Genomic DNA, 22,738 nt, shown 5'->3' with positions numbered 1-22,738 from the left:
AGAATGAGAGTGAAGCGCTCACTGTGGGGGGGCCCTTGGCGGGATGCGCACTGGGTGTTATGCTGTATGTTGGCAAATCGAACTCCAATAAAAAAAAATGCAAAAAAAAAAAAAAAGAAGAAGAAGAAACGCGTGCTCTACGTCAGCGTGAAGATGAACGCATTATTTCTTTGGCGCTGGTCTTCCCGTGAAAGCACGAGTTGCAAATCATCCCTTGTTAAGAGAACAGTTAAGGGAGAAGCGCGGTTCGTGGTCTGTGCAGGTGCAGTGGTGACCTCGGCCGTGCGCAGCTTCTAAGAGTGAACACACACGTTGAGCCCTGCTCGTCCGTGCACCCGTAGGAGGCTCCGACACACTCACGACCTTGGGTAGGTTTCCCCGGGTTCCTGTTGGCCTTCGCCTTCCTCCCCGGAGGCTGAGGCCTGTTCCCGGCGCTCTCAGGCCTGCCGGCAGCGCCGCACCATTCACGCGCACCTGCTGCTCTCTGGTGGACGTCAGAAGACTCGCACGTTTGGCCAAAGCAGAAAAATTGCCGTTCCCCACCCAAAAGGCCCAGAAAATAGTAGCTGTTCATGTCTTGGTCAAATGCATTTATTATTTTTTAAAATTTATTTTAATTAATTAATTTATTTTTAAAGTTTCATTTATTTATTTATTATTTATTTACTTATGTTTTTAAGGATTTTATTTATTTATTCATAAGAGACAGAGAGAGAGAGAAAAAGAGGCAGAGACCCAGGCAGAGGCAGAAGCAGGCTCCACGCAGGGGGCCCGACATGGGACTCGATCCCGGGTCTCCAGGATCACACCCTGGGCTGAAGGAGGCCCTGAACTGCTGAGCCACCCGGGCTGCCCATTTTATTTTTTAATTTTTGTCAGTTGAATTCAACACTAAAAATATTTGGATACAAAAAAAAAAATATATTTGGATACACAGACGACTATACATACGTGCAAATTATTCAGAAAACGCTTTTGATAAAAGATAAAATGAAGCTATTTAATTTTTATGAAACCGATCAGAAGAGGTTTCTCTATTTAAAAAATCAGTTTCAGGGGATCCCTGGGTGGCGCAGCGGTTTGGCGCCTGCCTTCGGCCCAGGGTGTGATCCTGGAGACCCGGGATCGAGTCCCACGTCGGGCTCCCTGCGTGGAGCCTGCTTCTCCCTCTGCCTGGGTCTCTCTCTCTCTCTCTCTCTCTCTCTATCATAAAGAAATAAATATTTTTTTAAAAATCAATTTCATGAAATATATATTTTTTGTATATTTTTTTTAATCAGAGTTCAATTTGCCAACATAGAGCAAAAGTACGTGGTGAGGGACAGACAAAGAGGAAACCACGAAGGGGACAAGGAAGGGGCAGCAGCAGCAGGAAAACCCCGAGGGAGCCCAGGACAGTGATGCGCACAGAGCAGCCCGTCCTGAGTCCTCGCTGCTTGAGGCCCAAGGTGAGCCTGGGGGTGTAGACGTTGACCCACCGGCGGAGCTGGGGTCAGAGGTCGGCAACCCGGGGAGGCTTCTGCACCGGAATTCTGCTGCATTTTGAAGTTCGTCCACGTCCCCTCCTGGGGGGGCTCAATCCCGGCGGCAGCACAGGGGCAGGGGCGGGGGCTTGGGCACCGGGGTAGCCGGCCCTTCTCTACCCAGAGCCCGCTTTCTTGAGCGGCGCCGCCGTGCCCCGGAAACCGCAGCGCAGCCAGGCATCCGGAGTCGAGGCGCAGCAGCAGCTTCGCTCGATTCCAGGAGGGGGGAGTCGCAGGCTTCGCCGGAGGCCGAGCGGGGGCTGAGCTCGCAGCACGAAGGTAATGCGACCGTGGGTCCGGGGGCACGGGTCCCTGGAATCGAACCTTGGAAGATGGGCCGCCTGTGGCCGCGCTGCTCCTCCCCGGCTTGGCGCCTCTGTCCGGGAGAGGGGCTCTCAGTGAGCGGGGAGTCGGGGAGGCCGCCAGCAGGCCGGTCAGCGGGGCTGGGGCACCCCCAGGCCTGGGCTCAGGCCGGCAGCAAGGGCGGGGCCGTCTCACGCACGGGGCTTTCCTGCGGGGCCCGGGCACCGTGGTTCCTGGAAGTGTGACCAACGCACCTTCTCATGGGCCCTTGGGAAGAACAAAGGAGGGTGCTGTGTTGAAGCCTCTGCACGTCCTAGGAATCAGGGCTCACCTGAGCTGAGAAGAGCTGCGGCTGTGAGAGCAGCTGTGAGGTCGCGGAAACTGCTGCAAGGGCGCCTGAAACACCAGGGCGGGCGTCTCTCTAAGGCGTGGTGAGCAACTGCTGCGGTTCCAAGAGTCCCTGGGAAAGCTCCCTCCAACTGGTGCCGCCAACGAGCCTGGAAACGCCGAGAACCCTGTGTCGGGTCTGACCCCGACCTCCGGACCGTCGTGGCCTCGGCTCCCTCGCGCCTTCCGACGCTCAGGTGCCGTCCGTCTCCGTGAAAGACGCACACAGCCTCCGCGACGCAAGGCAGGAAGGGGTCCTGGGGAAGGAAGGCGGCCGGGGAGTGGGCGGAAGAGCTGTGACATGCGGATGCTGCTCCCGTGGGCCCGAGGCCCCGAGCCGCGAAGAGCGGGGCCCGCAGCCAACCTGCCGGCGACGCGGACCGTGCCGGGGAGGGCTTGCGGGCCGTGCATTACGGCGGCGAAGTCACCCGAGCGGTGACACACAGCATGTGAGCGAGCGCACCGGGTGGTGCCAGGCAGGCTGGGTCAGTGCCCGGCGCGCCAACCCACCCCGCGGCCTTCGACGTGGCTTGTTCTTCGACGTGTGACCCGGGAGGCAGACGGAGCAGCAGGTGGGACAGGCTCAGAGCAGCCCTCCCCGCCTCCCGCCGCACGCAGCCGCGCGGCCCCCCAGGACCCGACGGGCCGGTCAATCGATGCACTCGGCATGGCTGAGGGTGGAAGAAGAAAGGGTTCCTTGAAAAATCATTTTAAAATGAATGATCGGGGAACAAGAACCGAACTGGAAAAAAAAAAGAAAAAAAAAGAAAGAAAGAAAAAAGGAGAAGTGATCAGAATTAGAGGCCCGCGGGGCTCCCGAGAAGGTCCGTTCAGCTTGGAGACCGGTCGGGAGGTGCGATGACTGTTCCGGAAGCCGACGGGCCTCCAGCCGGTGCATCCGAAGACCTGTTCACTGCGGGACGGGTCGGAGCCCCGCGCTGCAGCCTTGTAACAAGGCGCTAACAGCCAGGGTGGTCGGCTCAGGGTTAGGCGCTCTCCTTCCCTAATCATACTCCAGCCACAGGTACGCGTGCGCGTGTGAGATGCTGATGCATATTCTTTGCATAAATATACGGTAAACACGTGAGATGAGGCAGACGCCTACAGCGTTAGGACACTTGGTTTTGGGCGATGTCACCCTTTGGCCAATCATCTCAGCCAATCATGTGCCTGGAAAGAGAACTGGTTGGGGGATACGGCGTAGCCCAAGTCACACATCAGTAATCGGAGAATGTCCCTAAAAGGGAAACTGCTCACGGCCCTCCCATGCGGTCCCCAGGCCCCGGGCCGGCCTCCCCAGCTCCCTGGTGGACCGTGACGGGCGACCACGCCGGTGGCCCCGGAGGCCGCGTCTTCCAGTTCTCATGTCCGCGGCTGATAAAGGGAACTCCGGGTTCTCCAGCGTCTTACGGACGAGCCCTCCTTGGGTCTCCACGCGGGATTTTCTCACCGTCCCATTTCTCACAGCAGCCTCTGCCCTCAGGCCTTGACCGGCTCAGGTGTCAGGTGCAGGTGTGTGGGCTGTGCCCTGCACCGGGGCGCCCCACCCGCGGGGCCAACGGGGGGCGGCCTGCCTGGCCTTCGCCTACGGGGGGCCTTTGTCTACAATCACAGGCCCACCCGCGCGGTCCCCAGGCCCCCGGCCGGCCTCCCTGGGCTCCGGCAAAGGGTCCTCAGGCTAACCCGATGCAGGGTCTTCGTCCTGCGCTCCGAGCCCGCCTCAACCGCCCGGTGCCCCCTCCCGCCGTGCCCAGCCCTCCGTGTATTCAGGGGCCGGGGCACCTTCGGTCTCGGGAGCCTGGAGGACGTGATGTTTGCTCCGGGGCACTGGTGTAAAGGGACCCCCAGCGCGTCCCGGCAGGAGGAAGGTGCGGCAAGGGCGTCGTCACCCGGTGCTCAGCGTCCGCGTGCGGAGGGCTCAGCAGAGGGGGGCCTTGCCCCATGGGCCACGGGGCCGGCGTCTGAGCCCCGGGAGCCCCAGGAGCCCCGGGAGCCCATCTGCAGGGGGAGGTCTCTTCCTCTCCATTCGTGGCACCACCAGAAAGTGAAAGGTTCCGACGCGCGGGGCAAGCGGACCAACGTGACACGGATACGGGATACGCTGTCAGACCTGGTAATCTGACCCCTCATCAAACATTCAGCGGGGCCATTTGATCCCTTCCTTCTCTCAGCTCCCCCGCCGCCCCCTGCCTCCGGGCTCCGTCCTCCGCTCCACCCACCTGGCCAAGGGGAGCAGCTGACTCGGGGTCCCTGTCACAGCGGGGGGCGGGGGGGGACTCAGCCACGGGGATGTGTAGACGTGGGTTGGGTGTCCACGTCATCTGCTCTGACCCGGGACGCCATGGGCCATGCGGCGTTATGGGGGGAGCAGGGGAGCCGGTGCCTGCAGGCCAAGCGAGGGTGCGGCACAGTAAGGCCCCCACACCCACCGCTGGGCAAGGGCAGGGGTCAGGTGCGTGCCTGGCCTCGGGCTGCAGGGGACGCGGTGCCGGGTCAGGCGCTGCTCAAAGCAGCAGGTGGCTCAGGACAGCTCCCCCAGGGGAGCCCCGTGACCAGGCGGAGGGCTGCACTCGGGGTGCCTGGCCCCGCCTCTGACACCACCAGCCCCAAGGGAGAGAGGCCCGGGGCCAAGCGTGTGCCGGGACCAGAGTGCAGCCACTGACGCCGGAAGCCGCAAAGTAGTGGCAGTAGTAATATTTCTATATTATTAATTGTATGGCTTTACATTGATTGATGCTTTGGCCCCACAGCAACTATGCTCCGCCCCTGGTGGCTCATTGAACCATGACAAGGGCTCCAGTCCTGGAAGGAGGCGCTGTGTCCTTGTGCAGATGGGAACGCCAGCGCTCAGTGTCATAGCTCTCGCAGGGGGCCGACCTGAGGCCCGAACCCAATTTGAAAGAGGCTGGTGCTGGCGCCCTTTCCTGCCACCGGCCCTGCCCCCTGGGCGACCGCCCCAGCAGCACCCACCAGGCTGTTGTGGGGCACACGGAAGCCCCCACAGCCTCCCTGGCACGTCCACGCGGCCCGGCATTGGCATTGCTGTGGAGCGAAGCCCCTGCACCCCCTGCACCCCTGCACCCTCTGCACCCCCTGCACCCTCTGCACCCTCTGCACCCCCTGCACCCTCTGCACCCTCTGCCGCCACCCTGGGATGCTGCCCTTGGAGTCTGAGAACCTCGGGAGCACAGCAAGGTGTGATACCCAAGGTCACCCTGCGCCCGGCGAAACCACTAACACTTTCTGTCTCTCAAGAAAACCAAACGAAACCAAACGGAAACGCGGCAGAAATAGGCCAGGCTGGTGCACACTCAGGGATGCCCCGTGGCTCCCGGGGCCTCCGGCTTCCCTCCAACACCCGCCCCAGCCTGAGCCAAAGCCGGTGCCCAGGGCGGTGGGGCTCGGGGCAGTGCGCTCCGAGGGGTGCGTGGACAGCGGAAGGCAAGGGGTCCACCGTGGGCCCGGGGAGGATCCGGGGGGCCCTGGCTCCTCAGCCCCCAGGGGCGCTCTGGGAAAGGCGGTTCGTGTCCGGCTGCCGCAGTCTAGGAAATCAACGTGTGAGCAGAAGAAGGCGCCTGCCCGGAGCAGAGGCCCCCCCTCAGCCAACAAGGCTTTTGGGCAGAAAGCTGTGGGCTGGATACCTGAACCCGCGGCCCCACAAAGCGCTGCTATCGGGTGACGGCGGAGGGCTCCCGTTACCGCGGGGCGTGGGCGGCTTATCGGGGATCTGGGCGCCTCCTGCCGAGGCGCTGGCCGCGACCTGCCCGCCTCCCGCGGGGCTGGACTTACCCGAGCCACACAGGGGCTTTGGCTCTCTGCTGTTCTTGCCGAGCGGGAGCTCATCCCGGGCCGGGGCGCAGGGCTGGGGCGCAGGAGCAGGACGCAGGACTGGGGCGTAGGAGCACGGCGCAGGGCCGGGGCGCAGGAGCAGGGCGCAGGGCGGGAGCACAGGAGCAGGACGCAGGACTGGGCATAGGAGCAGGGCGCAGGACTGGGGGCGTAGGAGCAGGGCGCAGGGCCGGGGCGCAGGGCCGGGGCGCAGGAGCAGGGCGCAGGGCTGGGGCGTAGGAGCAGGGCGCAGGGCCGGGGCGCAGGGCTGGGGCGCAGGAGCAGGGGCGCAGGGCTGGGGCGTAGGAGCACGGCGCAGGGCCGGGGCGCAGGGCTGGGGCGTAGGAGCACGCGCAGGGGGCCGGGGCGCAGGGCCGGGGGCGCAGGGGCCGGGGGCGCAGGAACAGGGCCCAGGAACACGGTGCAGGGCTGGGGCCGCAGGACCAGAGCGCTAGGCGGGCGCAGGAGCAGGGCGCAGGGCCGGGGCGCAGGGCCGGGGCGCAGGAGCAGGGCCCAGGAACACGGTGCAGGGCTGGGGCGCAGGACCAGAGCGCAGGAGCAGGGCTCAGGACCTGGGCGCAGGACCGGGGCATAGGACCGGGGCATAGGATTAGGGCGCAGGGCCAGGGCCGGGGCTAGGGCTCAGGACTGGGGCTCAGGACTGGGGCTCAGGACCGGGGCGCAGGAGCAGGGCGCAGGACTAGAGCCGAGGCCGGGGGGGGGGGGGGAGCGTGGAGGTCCACGGGGACACCGCGCCCCCGGGGGACCCGGTGCAGACGCGGAGCATGAGCAGGAAAGGACGCGGCTGAGCGGGGACAGCGCTGTGGGGCGAGCCCCCCCCCCCCCTCCCCGGCGGCCCGATGGGCGCGCGCGGCCTTGCTCGGTGACCCCGGGCCTGGCGCAGCCCCGCCCCGACCGCCCGCGGCGTCCCCATGAGCGATGCGCAGGTGGCCCGGCCGCCCGGGGTCCGCGGCGCCCCTGGGGGCGGGGGGCGGGGGCCCTGCGACCCGGCCACGGCGCCCCCCGCGGGATGGCGAGGACCGCGGCCCGGCCCGGAGCGGGCGCTCGCGAGGCTCCACGGCGTGTTCCACGCGGGCCCGCGGGGGCGGGCGGGGGCGCAGCAGACGCGGCAGGACGGCCCCGGGGACGCCGCCGAGAGCCGCGCGCACCGGGCGGGGGTGGCCTCGCGGCCCCAGGACTGTCTGCGCTACCTGCAGGAGCTGCTGGCCCTCCGCAGGCAGTACCTCCGCCGCCTGCAGCCGCCGCGGCCCGCCCCCGCCCCCGCCCCCCGGGAGGCCGAGGTGAGCGCTGCGCCGAGGGGCCGGGCGGGGCGGGGCCCGGGAGCCCGGGGGTCCCCAGGCAGAGCCTGCAGGGCGGCGTGGGAGGACCCCGGGAGGGCGGCATCGGGGAGGGGGACCCCCGGGAACGGCGACATGGGCCGGCGACCCCCCTCGCCTGCTGCCCCCTCCCATCCCCCCAGGACACCCGCTGCCCCTCCCATCCCCCCAGGACACCCACTGCCCCTCCCATCCCCCCAGGACACCCACTGCCCCCCCAGGACTCCCGCTGCCCCTCCCATCCCTCCAGGACACCCACTGCCCCCCCAGGACACCCACTGCCCCTCCCATCCCTCCAGGACACCGACTGCCCCCCCAGGACTCCCGCTGCCCCTCCCATCCCCCCAGGACACCCACTGCCCCCCCAGGACACCCGCTGCCCCTCCCATCCCTCCAGGACACCCGCTGCCCCCCCAGGACACCCACTGCCCCCCCAGGACACCCGCTGCCCCTCCCATCCCTCCAGGACACCCACTGCCCCCCCAGGACACCCACTGCCCCCCCAGGACACCCACTGCCCCCCCAGGACACCCGCTGCCCCTCCCATCCCCCCAGGACACCCACTGCCCCCCCAGGACACCCACTGCCCCTCCCATCCCTCCAGGACACCCACTGCCCCCCCAGGACACCCACTGCCCCTCCCATCCCCCAGGACACCCACTGCCCCCCAGGACACCCACTGCCCCTCCCATCCCCCCAGGACACCCACTGCCCCCCCAGGACAGCCGCTGCCCCTCCCATCCCCCCAGGACACCCGCTGCCCCCGCAGGACACCCACTGCCCCTCCCATCCCCCCAGGACACCCACTGCCCCCCCAGGACACCCACTGCCCCCCCAGGACACCCACTGCCCCCCCAGGACACGCACTGCCCCTCCCATCCCTCCAGGACACCGACTGCCCCCCCAGGACTCCCGCTGCCCCTCCCATCCCCCCAGGACACCGACTGCCCCCCCAGGACACCCGCTGCCCCTCCCATCCCCCCAGGACACCCACTGCCCCCCCAGGACACCCACTGCCCCTCCCATCCCTCCAGGACACCCACTGCCCCCCCAGGACACCCACTGCCCCCCCAGGACACCCACTGCCCCCCCAGGACACCCGCTGCCCCTCCCATCCCCCCAGGACACCCACTGCCCCCCCAGGACACCCACTGCCCCTCCCATCCCTCCAGGACACCCACTGCCCCCCCAGGACACCCACTGCCCCTCCCATCCCCCCAGGACACCCACTGCCCCCCCAGGACACCCACTGCCCCTCCCATCCCCCCAGGACACCCACTGCCCCCCCAGGACAGCCGCTGCCCCTCCCATCCCCCCAGGACACCCGCTGCCCCCGCAGGACACCCACTGCCCCTCCCATCCCCCCAGGACACCCACTGCCCCCCCAGGACACCCACTGCCCCCCCAGGACACCCACTGCCCCCCCAGGACACCCGCTGCCCCTCCCATCCCCCCAGGACACCCACTGCCCCCCCAGGACACCCACTGCCCCTCCCATCCCTCCAGGACACCCACTGCCCCCCCAGGACACCCACTGCCCCTCCCATCCCCCCAGGACACCCACTGCCCCCCCAGGACACCCACTGCTCCTCCCATCCCCCCAGGACACCCACTGCCCCCCCAGGACAGCCGCTGCCCCTCCCATTCCCCCAGGACACCCACTGCCCCCCCAGGACACCCGCTGCCCCTCCCATCCCCCCAGGACACCCACTGCCCCCCCAGGACACCCGCTGCCCCTCCCATCCCCCCAGGACACCCACTGCCCCCCCAGGACACCCGCTGCCCCTCCCATCCCCCCAGGACACCCACTGCCCCCCCAGGACACCCACTGCCCCTCCCATCCCTCCAGGACACCCACTGCCCCCCCAGGACACCCACTGCCCCCCCAGGACACCCACTGCCCCCCCAGGACACCCGCTGCCCCTCCCATCCCCCCAGGACACCCACTGCCCCCCCAGGACACCCACTGCCCCTCCCATCCCTCCAGGACACCCACTGCCCCCCCAGGACACCCACTGCCCCTCCCATCCCCCCAGGACACCCACTGCCCCCCCAGGACACCCACTGCCCCCCCAGGACACCCACTGCCCCCCCAGGACACCCACTGCTCCCCCAGGACACCCGCTGCCCCTCCCATCCCCCCAGGACACCGACTGCCCCCCCAGGACACCCGCTGCCCCTCCCATCCCCCCAGGACACCCACTGCCCCCCCAGGACACCCACTGCCCCTCCCATCCCTCCAGGACACCCACTGCCCCCCCAGGACACCCACTGCCCCCCCAGGACACCCACTGCCCCCCCAGGACACCCGCTGCCCCTCCCATCCCTCCAGGACACCCACTGCCCCCCAGGCACCCACTGCCCTCCCATCCCCCCAGGACACCCACTGCCCCCCCCAGGACACCCGCTGCCCCTCCATCCCTCCAGGACACCCACTGCCCCCCCAGGACACCCACTGCTCCTCCCATCCCCCAGGACACCCACTGCCCCCCAGGACACCCGCTGCCCCTCCCATCCCTCCAGGACACCCACTGCCCCCCCAGGACACCCACTGCTCCTCCCATCCCCCAGGACACCCACTGCCCCCCCAGGACAGCCCGCTGCCCCTCCCATCCCCCCAGGAACACCCACTGCCCCCCCAGGACACCCGCTGCCCCCCCATCCCCCCAGGACACCCACTGCCCCTCCCATCCCCCCAGGACACCCACTGCCCCCCAGGACACCCGCTGCCCCTCCCATCCCTCCAGGACACCCACTGCCCCCCCAGAACACCCACTGCCCCTCCCATCCCCCCAGGACACCCGCTGCCCCTCCCATCCCCCCAGGACACCCACTGCCCCCCCAGGACACCCACTGCCCCTCCCATCCCCCCAGGACACCCACTGCTCCCCCAGGACACCCGCTGCCCCTCCCATCCCCCCAGGACACCCACTGCCCCCCCAGAACACCCACTGCCCCTCCCATCCCCCCAGGACACCCACTGCCCCTCCCATCCCCCCAGGACACCCAGTGCCCCCCCAGGACACCCGCTGCCCCTCCCATTCCCCCAGGACACCCACTGCCACCCCAGGACACCCACTGGCCCCCCCACCCCCCAGGACACCCACTGCTCCCCCAGGACACCCACTGCCCCCCAGGACACCCGCCGTCCCCCCAGCAGCCCCAGCAGGTTACCTGCAGGGATGAGCGGGCAGGAGTAGGGGAGGGCGTCTGGGGGCAGCCAGGGGGGAGCCCTTCGATGCCGCGCGGCCATCAGGCGCCCAGGGGTGAGGTGCCCCTCGCGGGGCATCGAGAAACCCCAGGAGAAGCCGCTTGAAAAACTCTGCGTGTCCAGCTCCGGGGAGCCGGGCGAGGGGCCGGCCTGGCTGGGCGCTGGGTGTCCTGGGGTCACAGCGCAGCACCCGGGGAGCAGGGAGCTCAGGGGCCTGCGGGCGCCCTGCAGAGGTGACGGTCACAGCCTGGCTCCTGCTTAGCTCCTCGGTTCACATCAGGGTTCTTTGAGCAGGTGATTAACGGGCAAGGGAGGCGGGAGACACTTCTGCATCAGGAAGGGCAGGAGGAGGGGGCCGCTGTCCCCAGAGGCCCTCCAGGGCACTGGGTCACTCGGCCTTCATTCTTCAAGTTTTTATTTACTTAGTTATTTTTGAATGCTTGGGGTTTGAGGCTGTTTGAAGATCCCGGGTCATGTCCCTGATGACTGCGCAGTGACGTGTCTCCTAAGTCCGGGTTCGCAGATGTGCCGCGGGTGTGGGATGCCTCACTGGGCTGCTCTCATGTCTCCAGCCTCGTCTCCCCGGTGATGTCAACCCTCGGTATTGCAGCCCAGGTGGGGCGGTGTGAAGACACACCCTAACCCCACAAGGTGTCAGTGTCCCAGTCCCTGCTCTTGGGTCCCAGAGCCGATCCCGTGATGAGCGAGCTGCGGGCCTGTGGGCCAGCCACCCGCCTTCGGGGTCACCTCCCATGACAGAGGGGCTGCGGTGGGTCCTGGACTCTCTTCTCGCTTGAATATCCTGGGGCTCTTGGCTCTGGTTAGAGTCCCTCCAGGCAGTGCATTTTCTTGGAAAAAAACCAAAATGCAGTTCTGTCTTTATGAAGCCTCGCTCCCTTCCTCCCCGCGCTGTTCGGAGATACAGGGAAGGCTTCAGCACAGAACCAGCAGCTCGGGCCCTGGGAAAGGCCTGTCGGGCATCCGTGCAACGTGCAGGTTTCCTCCGGGGAGGCCTCCCACCGCGATGCAACCAGAAAACAGTTTTAAAATGGCTTTGAAGTCAGACCGAAATCTGAATTTCAGTTGTTTTTTTTTTTTAAGCTTTTATTTATTCATGAGAGACACAGAGAGAGAGAGACCAAGACACAGGCAGAGGGAGAAGCAGGCTCCATGCGAGGAGCCCGACGTGGGACTCGATCCCAGGACCCATCTGCTGGAGGCAGATGCTCCACCTCTGAGCCCCCCGGACGTCCCTGAATTTTAGTTCTGTGTCTACCAGCTGGGCACCTTTGCCAGGTCGAGTTGGCCTCTCTGGGCCTCCGTTTGCGTAGCAGACAAGTGGAAATAGGAGTAGGCGTGGGGAGGACAAGGGAGCCCCTCTCTGTGTGTCTCTCATGAATAAATAAATAAAATCTCAAGGAAACAAAGAACCAACGAATGAAGTGCATGCTGGGTGTGCCTGAGAAATAGCAGGTGCCGTCCCGTGGCTGGCAAGGTGGTGACCGGGGCAGGGGGCCGGAGAGCTCCTTTCTTCTGGAATGTCGTCACCTCCTGCTTGGTAGGAAACACCTGCTGATGCTCAGGTGTAGGGCGAATAGATTAGGGCGATTCCAGGTGTAGTCAGGCTGTTTGCAGGTGTCAGAGTGGCCCCCTGGTGTCCCCTAGTGGGACTTGGCTGGTGTCTCCAAGCAGGGGAGCCTGGGACACATACACACATACACGGAGAGCACGAGGCGAGGTCCGGAGCTGGGAGGGGGGGGCCTGGACACGTCGTCCCCCGGTGACACCTGTCCCCAGAGAGAGCACAGCCCTGACAGGGTCCTGGCCTCCAGCCCGAGACAGTAGGTCTCAGCCGCACTAAGCTGTCCGGTGCTGGCACGTCATGCGGCGGCCCCCACCCGTGAGCATGGCCCCCCGGACCACTCGGCAGTTCTCATCCCCACGTTCGCCTGAACGCACGTCCGTCCTAGCGTTGGTCTCACGTCAGCCCGTGTGTCCCCTCGGCTGGGTGCAGTGACCCGGTGAAGCTGGGACAGCACCTGTGTCCCTCTTGGACCCCCAGAGCACAGCAGTGCGTCCTCCTTGGTCGCGTGTGAACGGACGCTTTACGGGTCCAGGTCGGGTCTCGCGTGCACAGACCACGGAAGGGCCGGCCGGCCCCGGGGAGCCGAGCTTGGTGCGCCGGGCCCCATCGGGCCCGCAGGCCTCCTCTCCCGCCCCGCGGAGAGCAGCCCCGGCCGGCCCCACCCTGCGCCCCCCGTCTGCCTCTTTTCTGGAAAGATACGGCTTTAGACTGTTGTGCTTAAAAGGCTCAGTAAGAAATGCCCGCCCGAGCTTGCCCTGCTTTGCCCCGTGCAGCCGAACGGAGACCCCGCGGAACGCCCGTGCGCCTGGCCTGTGTGGTACTCTGAGGTCCTTTTTTTTTTTTCTCAAAATACTCTCTTCTATTTTTGTGGTTGTTTTTCCCGTTGGTGAAGACACGCTGAGCTTACTTCAGAAGCCACCGAGGGGGAACGGCGGAGAGTCCGCAGCCTGCAGTGGGGCGGTCGGCGGGGCCTGTTGGCAGGTTAGTGACGTCCAAGGCACCGTCCGCCAGGGCGTGGAGATAAGACCACCTGGCCCGGCACCATGTGGACGGTCCCGGGACTCCAGGATCGCGCCCTGGGCCAAAGGCAGGCGCTAAACCTCCGAGCCACCCGGGGATCCCCCCTTACTCTTATGGGCCCTGCCGTCCCGAGCAGCCTGGGTTCCCGACGTCTGCCCGGCCGAGCTGGCTGCGTCGGCGCCGCATCCCTGCACCCGGCCCACCCCCATCCCGGCTGAAGAAACGCCCCTGCTACAGTGGCTTCAAAAGAACCAGTGAAATTCTGGCGACTGCCTGCCAAAAGCGACCGATTTCGACTTAAGGTGGTTGTATTCCGGCAGTGGCTTGTTTCCAGGATCCATTTTCTACCAAGGCCCCCCAGTTCCAATCCTGCTTCGTCGAATAGGACCGCGTCGGCAGCAGATGGAAGGTTCTCTCTCCTTTAGGGCGGGAGGCCCCGAATCCGGTTCGTCTGAGAGGTTCCCAGCGGCCTCGCTGTCCTGCGCACGTGTGATTCGGAAGGGAGAGGAGACGCCCCCTGGATCTGCCTCTGCGCGGCCGAGTCACTCTCCAGGTCAGCGGGGCAGAGGCCGTAGTGAGCCGCGGGATTCCCCGAGCACAGTCACCGGGCGCCTCTGCCGCTCGGCCCCCGGCCGCTTGCACGGCCCAAGGGCAGCACTAATTCAGTATGAGCCGCGAAGGACATTCTCTTCTGCTTGGCGCAGCTCCACAAGATGACAAAGGTCTGATGGTGACTGATGACAAGGCGGTGTCCCCGCGGCCCCTCGGTCAGGCCGCAGGCCGGCGAGTCCCTGCCCCCCTCCGTCCTCCAGGCACCTGCTGTGCGCTCAGCCCAGAAATTAGATTTCCTCGTCCCCGTTCCTCCCCGCCGCGCCCCGCTCCCCGGCAGGCTTCCTGTCTGACCGGCAGGGAAAGCATTTCCCCAGGAAGCCGCTTCCCACGTCCACGGTCCGAGACCGTGGATTCCCCCCATCCTTGTCCGCCCCCGTCTCAGCACTTAGCACCCAGCACTGTCATCGTCGCTTCATTCGCTGGTTCCGCCGCGTGAGCTCGCTGAGGGGGGCACCGCGTCTTATTCTCCAGCTCCAGCCTCTTGCAGGGCTCCAGGCATGCAGCAGACATCCCCTAAACCAATAACCCCAGAAACTCCAACTGTGGCTTAAGAATCCTTAAGAAGAAAACGTACAAAGTTGGGTGGGAGAGCTAGAAGAGTAGCAAATCTGTTGTTTTTCATGGAGTGGAAAATGATCTTTTATTTTCAGTGGAGCGGAATATAGTTTGAGTATATTCCTATGGAATCGTGTCCTAATAATTAAAATATCCGGTGTGTAATGATGGGTCAGAGTTCATCCTCAAAAGGACATTTTGGGCAACCCTTAAAAAAAATGTCGGATGATAAAACTATATTTGTTCACTAGATGAAGTTTATAAAGCACACAGAAGTATAAGACATAAAATAAAAATCACTTAGAACCGGGATCCCTGGGTGGCGCAGCGGTTTAGCGCCTGCCTTTGGCCCAGGGTGTGATCCTGGAGACCCGGGATTGAATCCCACGTCGGGCTCCCAGTGCATGGAGCCTGCTTCTCCCTCTGCCTATGTCTCTGCCTCTCTCTCTCTCTCTCTCTGTGACTATCATAAATAAATAAAAAAGTTAACAAAAAATTTAAAAAAAATCACTTAGAACCCTACCAGGCAGAAATAAACACTATAAAATATTTAGGTATATTCTCTTTCAATCATTTATTTCCTGTATATTTGCATATATGGGTACTAGGTCCATCAGCTAAAACAAAGGATGCTTATTTAAATTTGACTTTAAGGGGAGGGACGCCTGGGAGGCTCCGGGGTTGAGCATCTGCCTTCAGCCCAGGGCGGGACCCCGGGGTCCTGGGATCGAGTCCCGCCTCGGGCTCCCTGCAAGGAGCCTGCTTCTCCCTCTGCCTGGGCCTCTGCCTCTCTCTGTGTGTCTCTCATGAATAAATAAAATCTAATAAATAAATAAATAAATAAATTTATTTGACTTTAAAATAAGTGATGGATTTTTTTTTAGTATCATTATGTCCATGCAATATTTGGCACATATTTATACTAAAACATTATTCATTATTTATGTGAAATTGAAATTTAACTGCCGTTCCATATTTTTATTTGCTAAATTTGACAACACTAATGTATGTGTATGTATGAATTTACTAAATCTGGTTTACACCAAATAACTTTTTTATGACCTCTTTTCAGTTAATGTATTTTGTGGATTCTTTCCCGCCTCATTAACTAGTTTTTGAAAAGTAAAGTTTTAATGGCAAAAAATGTAACAATCCACATTCTTTAAACAATTGGGAAGAATTACAAGTAAATACATCCTACTCTATGAGGCGTGTTTTAGTGATTCCTAAAAGTATGACTAATGGGGCTTGGTTTAAAGACCATTCATTTTTAAAGATTCTTCTACATTTTGCTTCCCAGAAACATTTGATAATTTACACTTCCGTCAACAGTGAGTTAGAAAGCACTTCTGGTTGCATTTTATTAGCACCTAGTATTGCATTAATTTAGGAAGTTCGCTGATGAAATAAATTGCATTATTTTATGTACTTTGATTATTACTCGAGCAAAGAATGACTGTTTTATCTTATCAAACCGATGTGTACTTCTTATTTAATTGATTGCCCATTCATGTCTTCTGTTTTTCTTTTAGCTCTATTAAAAATTTCTTATTACTATGGACTCCTACTAAGGATATGAGCACACTGTCGGCCACGTGTGCTAAAAATATTTTCTCCAAGTTATTATGTGTGTTTTCATTTTATTTGGCATTTTCTGGTCTATAAGCACTACTGACTTTTGTGTGGTCAAGGACATCCATTCTTGTCTTTGCTATTCCATTGCTCTCCTGCTTAGAAAGTCCTTCTACGTCTCAAGGTCAGCTGTGTGATTGCCATTCCTCCCCCCCTCTTTTTTGATAGTTCCATTTTTAAAAACCCAACTCTTTTTATCTAGCAGCAATGTATTTTGACATGAAGTGGGAAGTGAGAATCCAACTTGAATTTTCGCCAAACAGCAAAGTTGACAAATTCATCCCCTCTTCCGCTGGATTGTGATGTTCCCACCTATCGCACGTGTAGGTTTTATACTATGGCTCAAGGATATCAGTTTAATCAGGCTTCTAAGCGATAAATGTGAGTATATTTTTTCCACGTGGGGTTTCGTTAAAGTGGAACGACCACTTAGCTATTTATTTATTTATTCATTCATTAATTCATTCATTCATTCATGAGAGAAATGGAGAGAGAGAGAGAGAGAGAGAGAGCGAGGCAGAGACCCAGGCAGAGGGAGAAGCAGGCTCCATGCAGGGAGCCCAATGTGGGACTCGATCCCGGGTCTCCAGGATCACGCCCTGGGCTGAAGGCCGCACCAAACCGCTGCACCACCGGGGCTGCCCCCACTTGTCCATGAAGATGACATGGAAGGTGAAGAGCCACCAGGTGTTGGCAGAACAAATAGCGGCCTTAAGACTAAGCCTATCAACCTCTGAGTCTAATCCCTAAGACCAAAGACGGAAGACGTGTGGCTTCGCTGCCAAAATGACCGTCGTGTTTGGTTGTGCGAGGTAATGCCAAAGTCGAGTTATGCTACAGTCTGTGACAGACTTCTTCCTTCGTTTCATCTCTTTCGACTCAGTTTCTCGGCTCCCTTGTCTACTTCACCGATTTTTTTCTTCAGGTCAGGCAAGTGTGCCATTTAGCTTAGATTTTGTTGGCATTTTGTGTGTAGGTATATGCTTGTAAGTAGTTAGATTTCAGTGGTTATAACTTTTTCCAAATTGCTTGTTTCTCATAGATTCACCTCTTGTTTCATAAGCTGTTGTTCTTTCTTCACAACCCCCCACTCAGTTATGGGGACATTTAGGTTCTTAGGTGTTGTGATATAAGAGGGATAAGGCAAGTATTACTTTGGGCTTGGTCTTAAATACCCACTCCATGGATGGTGGAAGGTAGAGAAGACGTGTTAGAGCTTTTAGGGTTTGTCCGTGTTAGAGCTTTTAGGGTTTGTACTCAAAAGCTCGCTTGCTTATTTATTATTTATTATTTATTTATTTATTTATTTACTTATTTACTTATTTAATTTTTGATGATATTAATTTCCTTGTGGATAAATCTGAGCCGTTTTGCATTTAATTTCACCCAGCTGAATGATCCAAGGGAAAATGATCTCTCCAATCCAGACTAGCTCCAAAATTTCCTATAAGAGAGTATTATCGGTTCTGCATAAAAATAAGGAGTATAGAATTCTTAACCTTTGCCAGGTTAAATCCTAAAGGATACGTTAGCCGTGCAGGCTGGCTGGGAATATAAACGTTGGGCAATGGCATCTGTCTGGCGTATATTCATGCACTCAGTGGCAATGACCTCTCCGTGCCAGGCACTGAAATGGGTGCCCAGCGTCCGTAGGTGAAAAGGCAGGGGATGTGCCCTGATGCAGGCCACGGGCAAGCTGCCATCCTCACTGTCGCTGTGGGAACCACACTGCTATGTCGAGGCTCCTGGGCAGAGACACGGGTAGAATTTGAATCAGAATCACGGGAGTCGTGTGAATCCCACGACGTATCTCACATGGGCAGTGGCTGGCGGTGAGGGTGTCTCACAGGCCTAGCAAAAGAAACCCTCTCCACTTAATTAACAATGTTTTCAAGTAGTACGAAATGCATCCATTTCACCAAGATCTTGTATGTATATCCAGATGTCATCATTTTATTTCCCAACATTCCAGCCTGTAATTCATCTTTTTAATACCACCCTCCTTTGAAAATGCCCACATATGGCACAAACACATAGATCAGTGGAACAGAAGAGAGACTCCAGAAATAAACCCGTGGTTATAAGGCCAAGTGTATCTAAGACAAAAGGGGCAAGAATATACAACGGGGAAAAGACAGTCTCTTCCACAAATGGTGTTGGGAAAACTGGACACTTCCATGTAAAATAAAGAAATGGGACCACTTTCTAACATCATACACAACAATGAACTCAACATGGATTAAAGACCTAAATGTGAGACCTGAAACCATAAAACTCCTAGAAGAGAACACAGCCAGTGATTTCTCTGACATTGGCTGAAGCAACCATTTTTCTAGCTAGAGCTCTTCAGGCAGAGGAAATAAAAGTAAAACTATTGGGACTACATCAAAATAAAAAGCCTTCTTTACATAGGAAGGAAACCATCAACAAAATAAAAAGAACCTACTGAATGAGAGAAGGTATTTACAGATTTATATATCTGATAAAGGGCTAATATCCAAAATGTGTAAAGAGCTTAGACAATTCAATACCATAAAAAAAAAACCAATCCAATTAAAAAATGGGCAGAGGACCTCAACAGACATATTTCCAGAGAAGGCATCCAGATGGCCAACAGACACATGAAAAATGCTCAACGTCGCTCATCATTGGGGAGACGCAAATCAAAACGACAACGAGCTATTGTTTTATACCTATTAGAACTGCTAGAATAAAAAAAAGAGAGAGAGAGAAACAACAAACGTTGGCCATGATGTAGAGAAAAAAAGAAACTCTTGTGCACTGTTGGTGGAAATACAAATCAGTGCAGCCGCCGTGGAAAACAGTATGGAAGTTCTTCAAAAAATTAAAAACGGGGAAGTACTATTTGGCTCAATAATTCCACTACAGGGCATTTACCCAAAGAACATAGAACACTAATTTGGAAAGATACATGCATCCTGATGGCAATCGCTGCATTATCTACAATAGCCACTGGTGGAAGGAGCCCAAGTGTCCGTCAATGGATAAATAGATAAGGAGGATGTGATGTGTGCACGGGGGCACGCGCACACACACACACACACACAGGAATATTACACAGTCACAAAAAGGTTGTGTCTGAGACAACATGGGTAGACTTAGAAGGTGAAACTGGAATAAATCAGACTGAGAAAGACAGGATTCCACTCAGAAGTAGAATCAAAAACAAATGAATAAACAGAAAGCAGAACCAGACCTATAAATACAGAGAACAAACTGATGGTTTCCAAAAGGGAGGGGTGGGGAGTTGGGCAAAATGGGTGGAGGGCGGTGGGAGAGACAGGCTTCCGCTGATGGAGCACGTCGTGGGGGTACCAGGCCCGGCCTAAGGAATAGGGTCAGTGACGCGCAGTGGTGATGTGATGGCACAGAGGGCAGGTCCACTCGCGCGGTGAGCACGACACGACGTATAGACTTGTCAAATCGCTGCATTGTACGCCGGAAACTAATGAAACACGGTGTGGTCAACTACACTCCAGTAAATCAAAAACCAAATAAAAATGCTCGCGTAAAATAAAAATGACTCTACCCCTGGTCGGAACGGCCCGAGTTACTGCATATTGTCCCTTCTTTTCCTCCCTGAGTTCTCAAATTCCCTAAATGCCTTGGAGAGCTTCTCATGGGCTCTCACGTCGATTCTGGGCCTCTCGTCGAGGGTTCTCCATTGCAGGTCTCACGGAGGTCCACTATGCCCGTCCCCAGAGACCACCTGTTCGGGGTCGTGAGGACGGCGGTGGCGGATGAGATCATACAGGAGGACACAGAGCCTGGAGCCTGGTTAGGCATTCAGTAGACTTAAAAAAAAACAAAAACCTATATTTTATTATTCCTTATACTTTGCAAACACTCACACTAATGTTTCTTCAATTTATTCCATAACTTGCCCCCAAATGCGGTCACTCGAGGTACTGACCGCTCTTTCAGAGCATTCCCAGTCCATGTGGTCCTGTTCCCGCTGTGAGCACCCCACTGCCTACCGAAGGCGCTGCACGGTCCCCTACCTGGGTGTTTAGCAGCCGGGGAGGAGGCCAAGGAAAGGCTAAGTCTTTGCCCAAAGGCCAGTAACGGTTTCTGAGCAAGAAACGGGTCGATTTTACAATCCTTTTGTCTCTCCTTGCGGTGATTGGAAGTCCACTGACCGACGGCAGTTGTGGCCGTCGGTGGAGCGTCCGCCGTCCTTGCCCAGGGCACCCATTCCAAGTGCCCTCCTAAACTCTGCGAATTGGGCACTTCACGTCCATTTGCGTTCGGCAGCGCTTCGTCCTCTTTGGTGGTTGTGGCTTTGGTAGCCGTGCGGGGTGCCCAGAGGCTGGCTCAGCCCGCTCTCTCCTGCCCTTCACTTCTAGCGGAGAGCAACCCCGGGGAAATACTCCCAGTTCAGCGCGGACGTGGCCGAGGCCATGGCCTTCTTTGATTCCATCATTGCAGAGCTGGACACGGAGAAGCGGCCGTGGGCGGCTGAGGCAGACGCCCCGAATGAGGACGTGGACTGCGATGGTGAGTGCTCGCCACGGCGGTGGGAAGGGAGCGGTGTGGGTCTGGGGGCTGTGGAATCCCACCCTTGAGTGCAGGGGAGCTGGCATCTGCCCTCGGAGCCTGGCCCAGGCCTCAGTCTTGACCTGGGGCCCCTGGCCTTAGTTGGCCCTGTGGCCACCACCCGGCCACCCCAACCCTCGCGGCCCTACTGGGACAGCAGCCTCCCTGTGGCGCCCTGGCCAAAGCCGAGACAAGCCCGTAGTTAGGGGAAGCGGTGACGGGGGAGCCAGCGCTCTACGGGCGTAAGGACAGGTCTGAATCGTGCAAGACCACGTCCCGGGGAGCTGCCACCCAGCAGTGTGAGTATGACTCCGCACTGGCTCCCGTGGTGTCACGTTACATGTATTTTATCTCAGTCTTAAAAAAAAAAAAGAAAGAGAAAGAAAGAAAAAAAGAAAGAAAGAAGAAAGAAAGAAAGAAAGAAAGAAAGAAAGAAAGAAAGAAAGAAAGAAAAGAAAAAGGAGCAGAAGACCTGTGTTGAGAACTCTGGCTCCTGAGTCGACCTGAGCCAGCGGCACCCTGCCCTGGCCGTGGGCCCCTGCGCCCAGCTCCCCTGCAGGGGGCAGGGGCCAGCCCGGGTCCCCAGAGAGGCCAGGCGGGAGCCTTTCCTCGGCCCCCCCGGGGCACCGGCTCTCTCCTGGGACCCCGTCACCTGACTGCCCGTTTCTGCCGCCTGGGACCCGCCGTCCTCGGTGGCAGCGGCGGCGACTTTACCGGGGCCTGCGGGCTCCTGCTACCGACGGGCCGGCTTGTGGTGCCGGTACTGGGTGATCCTCGAGCGCTCCACCCCGGGCCCAGAAGATTAAATCTGCGTGGTCTGTAGTTGCTGTGGCCCCGCAGCCCGTAGCCGTGAATCCAGGTTCCCGTGGGCTTGTGGACTGTCGCAGAGTCCTCCCGCGGCCGGGCCCTCTGCACCCGGGGACCCCGCTCTCCCTCCTCCCCACTGCAGCCCTCAGGCCCTGAGGGCCGGCCCTCGCCCCGGGAGTCGGGCCTGGGAAGCCCAGGACGTTGGCAGGAGAACAGCAGAATCCACCGAGGAGGCGAGAGACGGGGTCTCTTTGCTCTTTGTCACCTGCTCTTGTCACTTCACAATTAGTGCATCACGGGCGTCTTTCCAGGCCGCTGAACGTAGATCTGTGCCCTTATTTATAAGGAACATGTAACCGTCCCGTGTACGTCTACACTGTAAGTCCGGGGTCAGACCCGCGCCCCGCTCGCCCTGACGCGGTGTCCCCCCTCCCCCCCGGGCGCCGGCTTCTCTCTTCCAGTGGCCACCAGCTCCCGGGAGCACGGCTTGCACTGCAACTGGATCCTGCGGGCCCCGCGCCGGCACTCGGAGGACATGACCGTGCACGCGGTGCACATGGCGGACGGCCAGCTGCGGAGGGCCGCCGAGTGCAGGACCATCGGCACCCAGAGGCGACTCGAGAGGCACCCCATCTACCTGCCCAAGGCCGTGGAAGGGGCATTCAACACCTTGAAATTTAAGCCCAAAGCCTGCAAAAAAGAGTAAGTGCTTGCACCGTTCATCCCTCCCCCGCAAGGCCGGCCCCGGGGCCAGCCCCCATGGGGACACCGCTTTGGTCTCTACGCGGCCCCACATTGGGGAGCGTCTGATTGAAACAGTGAATCAGCTGGAGGGGGCGGTGCTCAGGGGCTGAGCGGCTGCCTTCAGCCCAGGGCCGGACCCCAGGATCCCGGGTTCAAGTCCCGCCTCGAGCTCCCTGCAGGGAGCCTCCTTCTCTCTCTGCCTCTCTCTCTGTGCTGCTCAGGAATAACTAAATAAAATCTTAAAAAAAAAAAAAGAAATAGTAAATCAGAGCACCCACCCTCTGTGCAGCCAGCCAAGCCTCACTAGGGCCTCTGCCTCATTTGTCCTTTCCAGCCTGGGGAGCCCCAGACAGATCCTCTTCAACTTCTCAGGAGAAGACATGGAGTGGGACGCCGAGCTCTTTGCACTGGAGCCCCTGGCGTCTCCGGGGGAGGACTACCCCGAGCCCGAGAACCCCAGGGGGCAGTGGCTGCTGCGAGAGAAACTCTGGGAGCGAACAGTGCCCTGACTGGCTTGGGGCGGCCCAGCCCGACTCAGGCTGCGTCCCAGGGAAGGCGGCTGCAGGTGTTTGGGCAGCACCAGGTGTTTGGAGGCGGTAACCTTGCAGCCCATGAGCCTGTGGGCACGACCTGCTGG

General features: G+C 59.7%; 1 protein-coding gene and 1 long non-coding RNA gene across 2 annotated transcripts; both read left to right on the top strand.

The window, feature by feature from the left end:
• The first annotated feature begins 1,332 nt into the window (after window positions 1–1,332).
• On the top strand, window positions 1,333–2,351 carry LOC121476806. Its single transcript, XR_005984039.1, has 3 exons — window positions 1,333–1,448; window positions 1,648–1,802; window positions 2,144–2,351. It is a non-coding gene; the product is annotated as an uncharacterized LOC121476806 (long non-coding RNA).
• A 720-nt stretch (window positions 2,352–3,071) lies between these two features.
• Window positions 3,072–22,610, top strand: C16H13orf42 (chromosome 16 C13orf42 homolog). Its single transcript, XM_041731073.1, has 6 exons — window positions 3,072–3,105; window positions 3,493–3,579; window positions 3,713–4,326; window positions 20,361–20,511; window positions 21,819–22,059; window positions 22,436–22,610. Exons 1-6 carry the CDS (start codon window positions 3,072–3,074, stop codon window positions 22,608–22,610), a joined length of 1,302 nt encoding a protein of 433 aa, XP_041587007.1.
• The last annotated feature ends 128 nt before the right edge of the window (window positions 22,611–22,738 follow it).

The sequence above is a fragment of the Vulpes lagopus genome, chromosome 16 (genome assembly GCF_018345385.1).
Source record: "Vulpes lagopus strain Blue_001 chromosome 16, ASM1834538v1, whole genome shotgun sequence".
In the NCBI taxonomy this organism is placed as follows: Eukaryota; Metazoa; Chordata; class Mammalia; order Carnivora; family Canidae; genus Vulpes; species Vulpes lagopus.
This window is presented reverse-complemented; position numbering and strand designations above follow the sequence as displayed.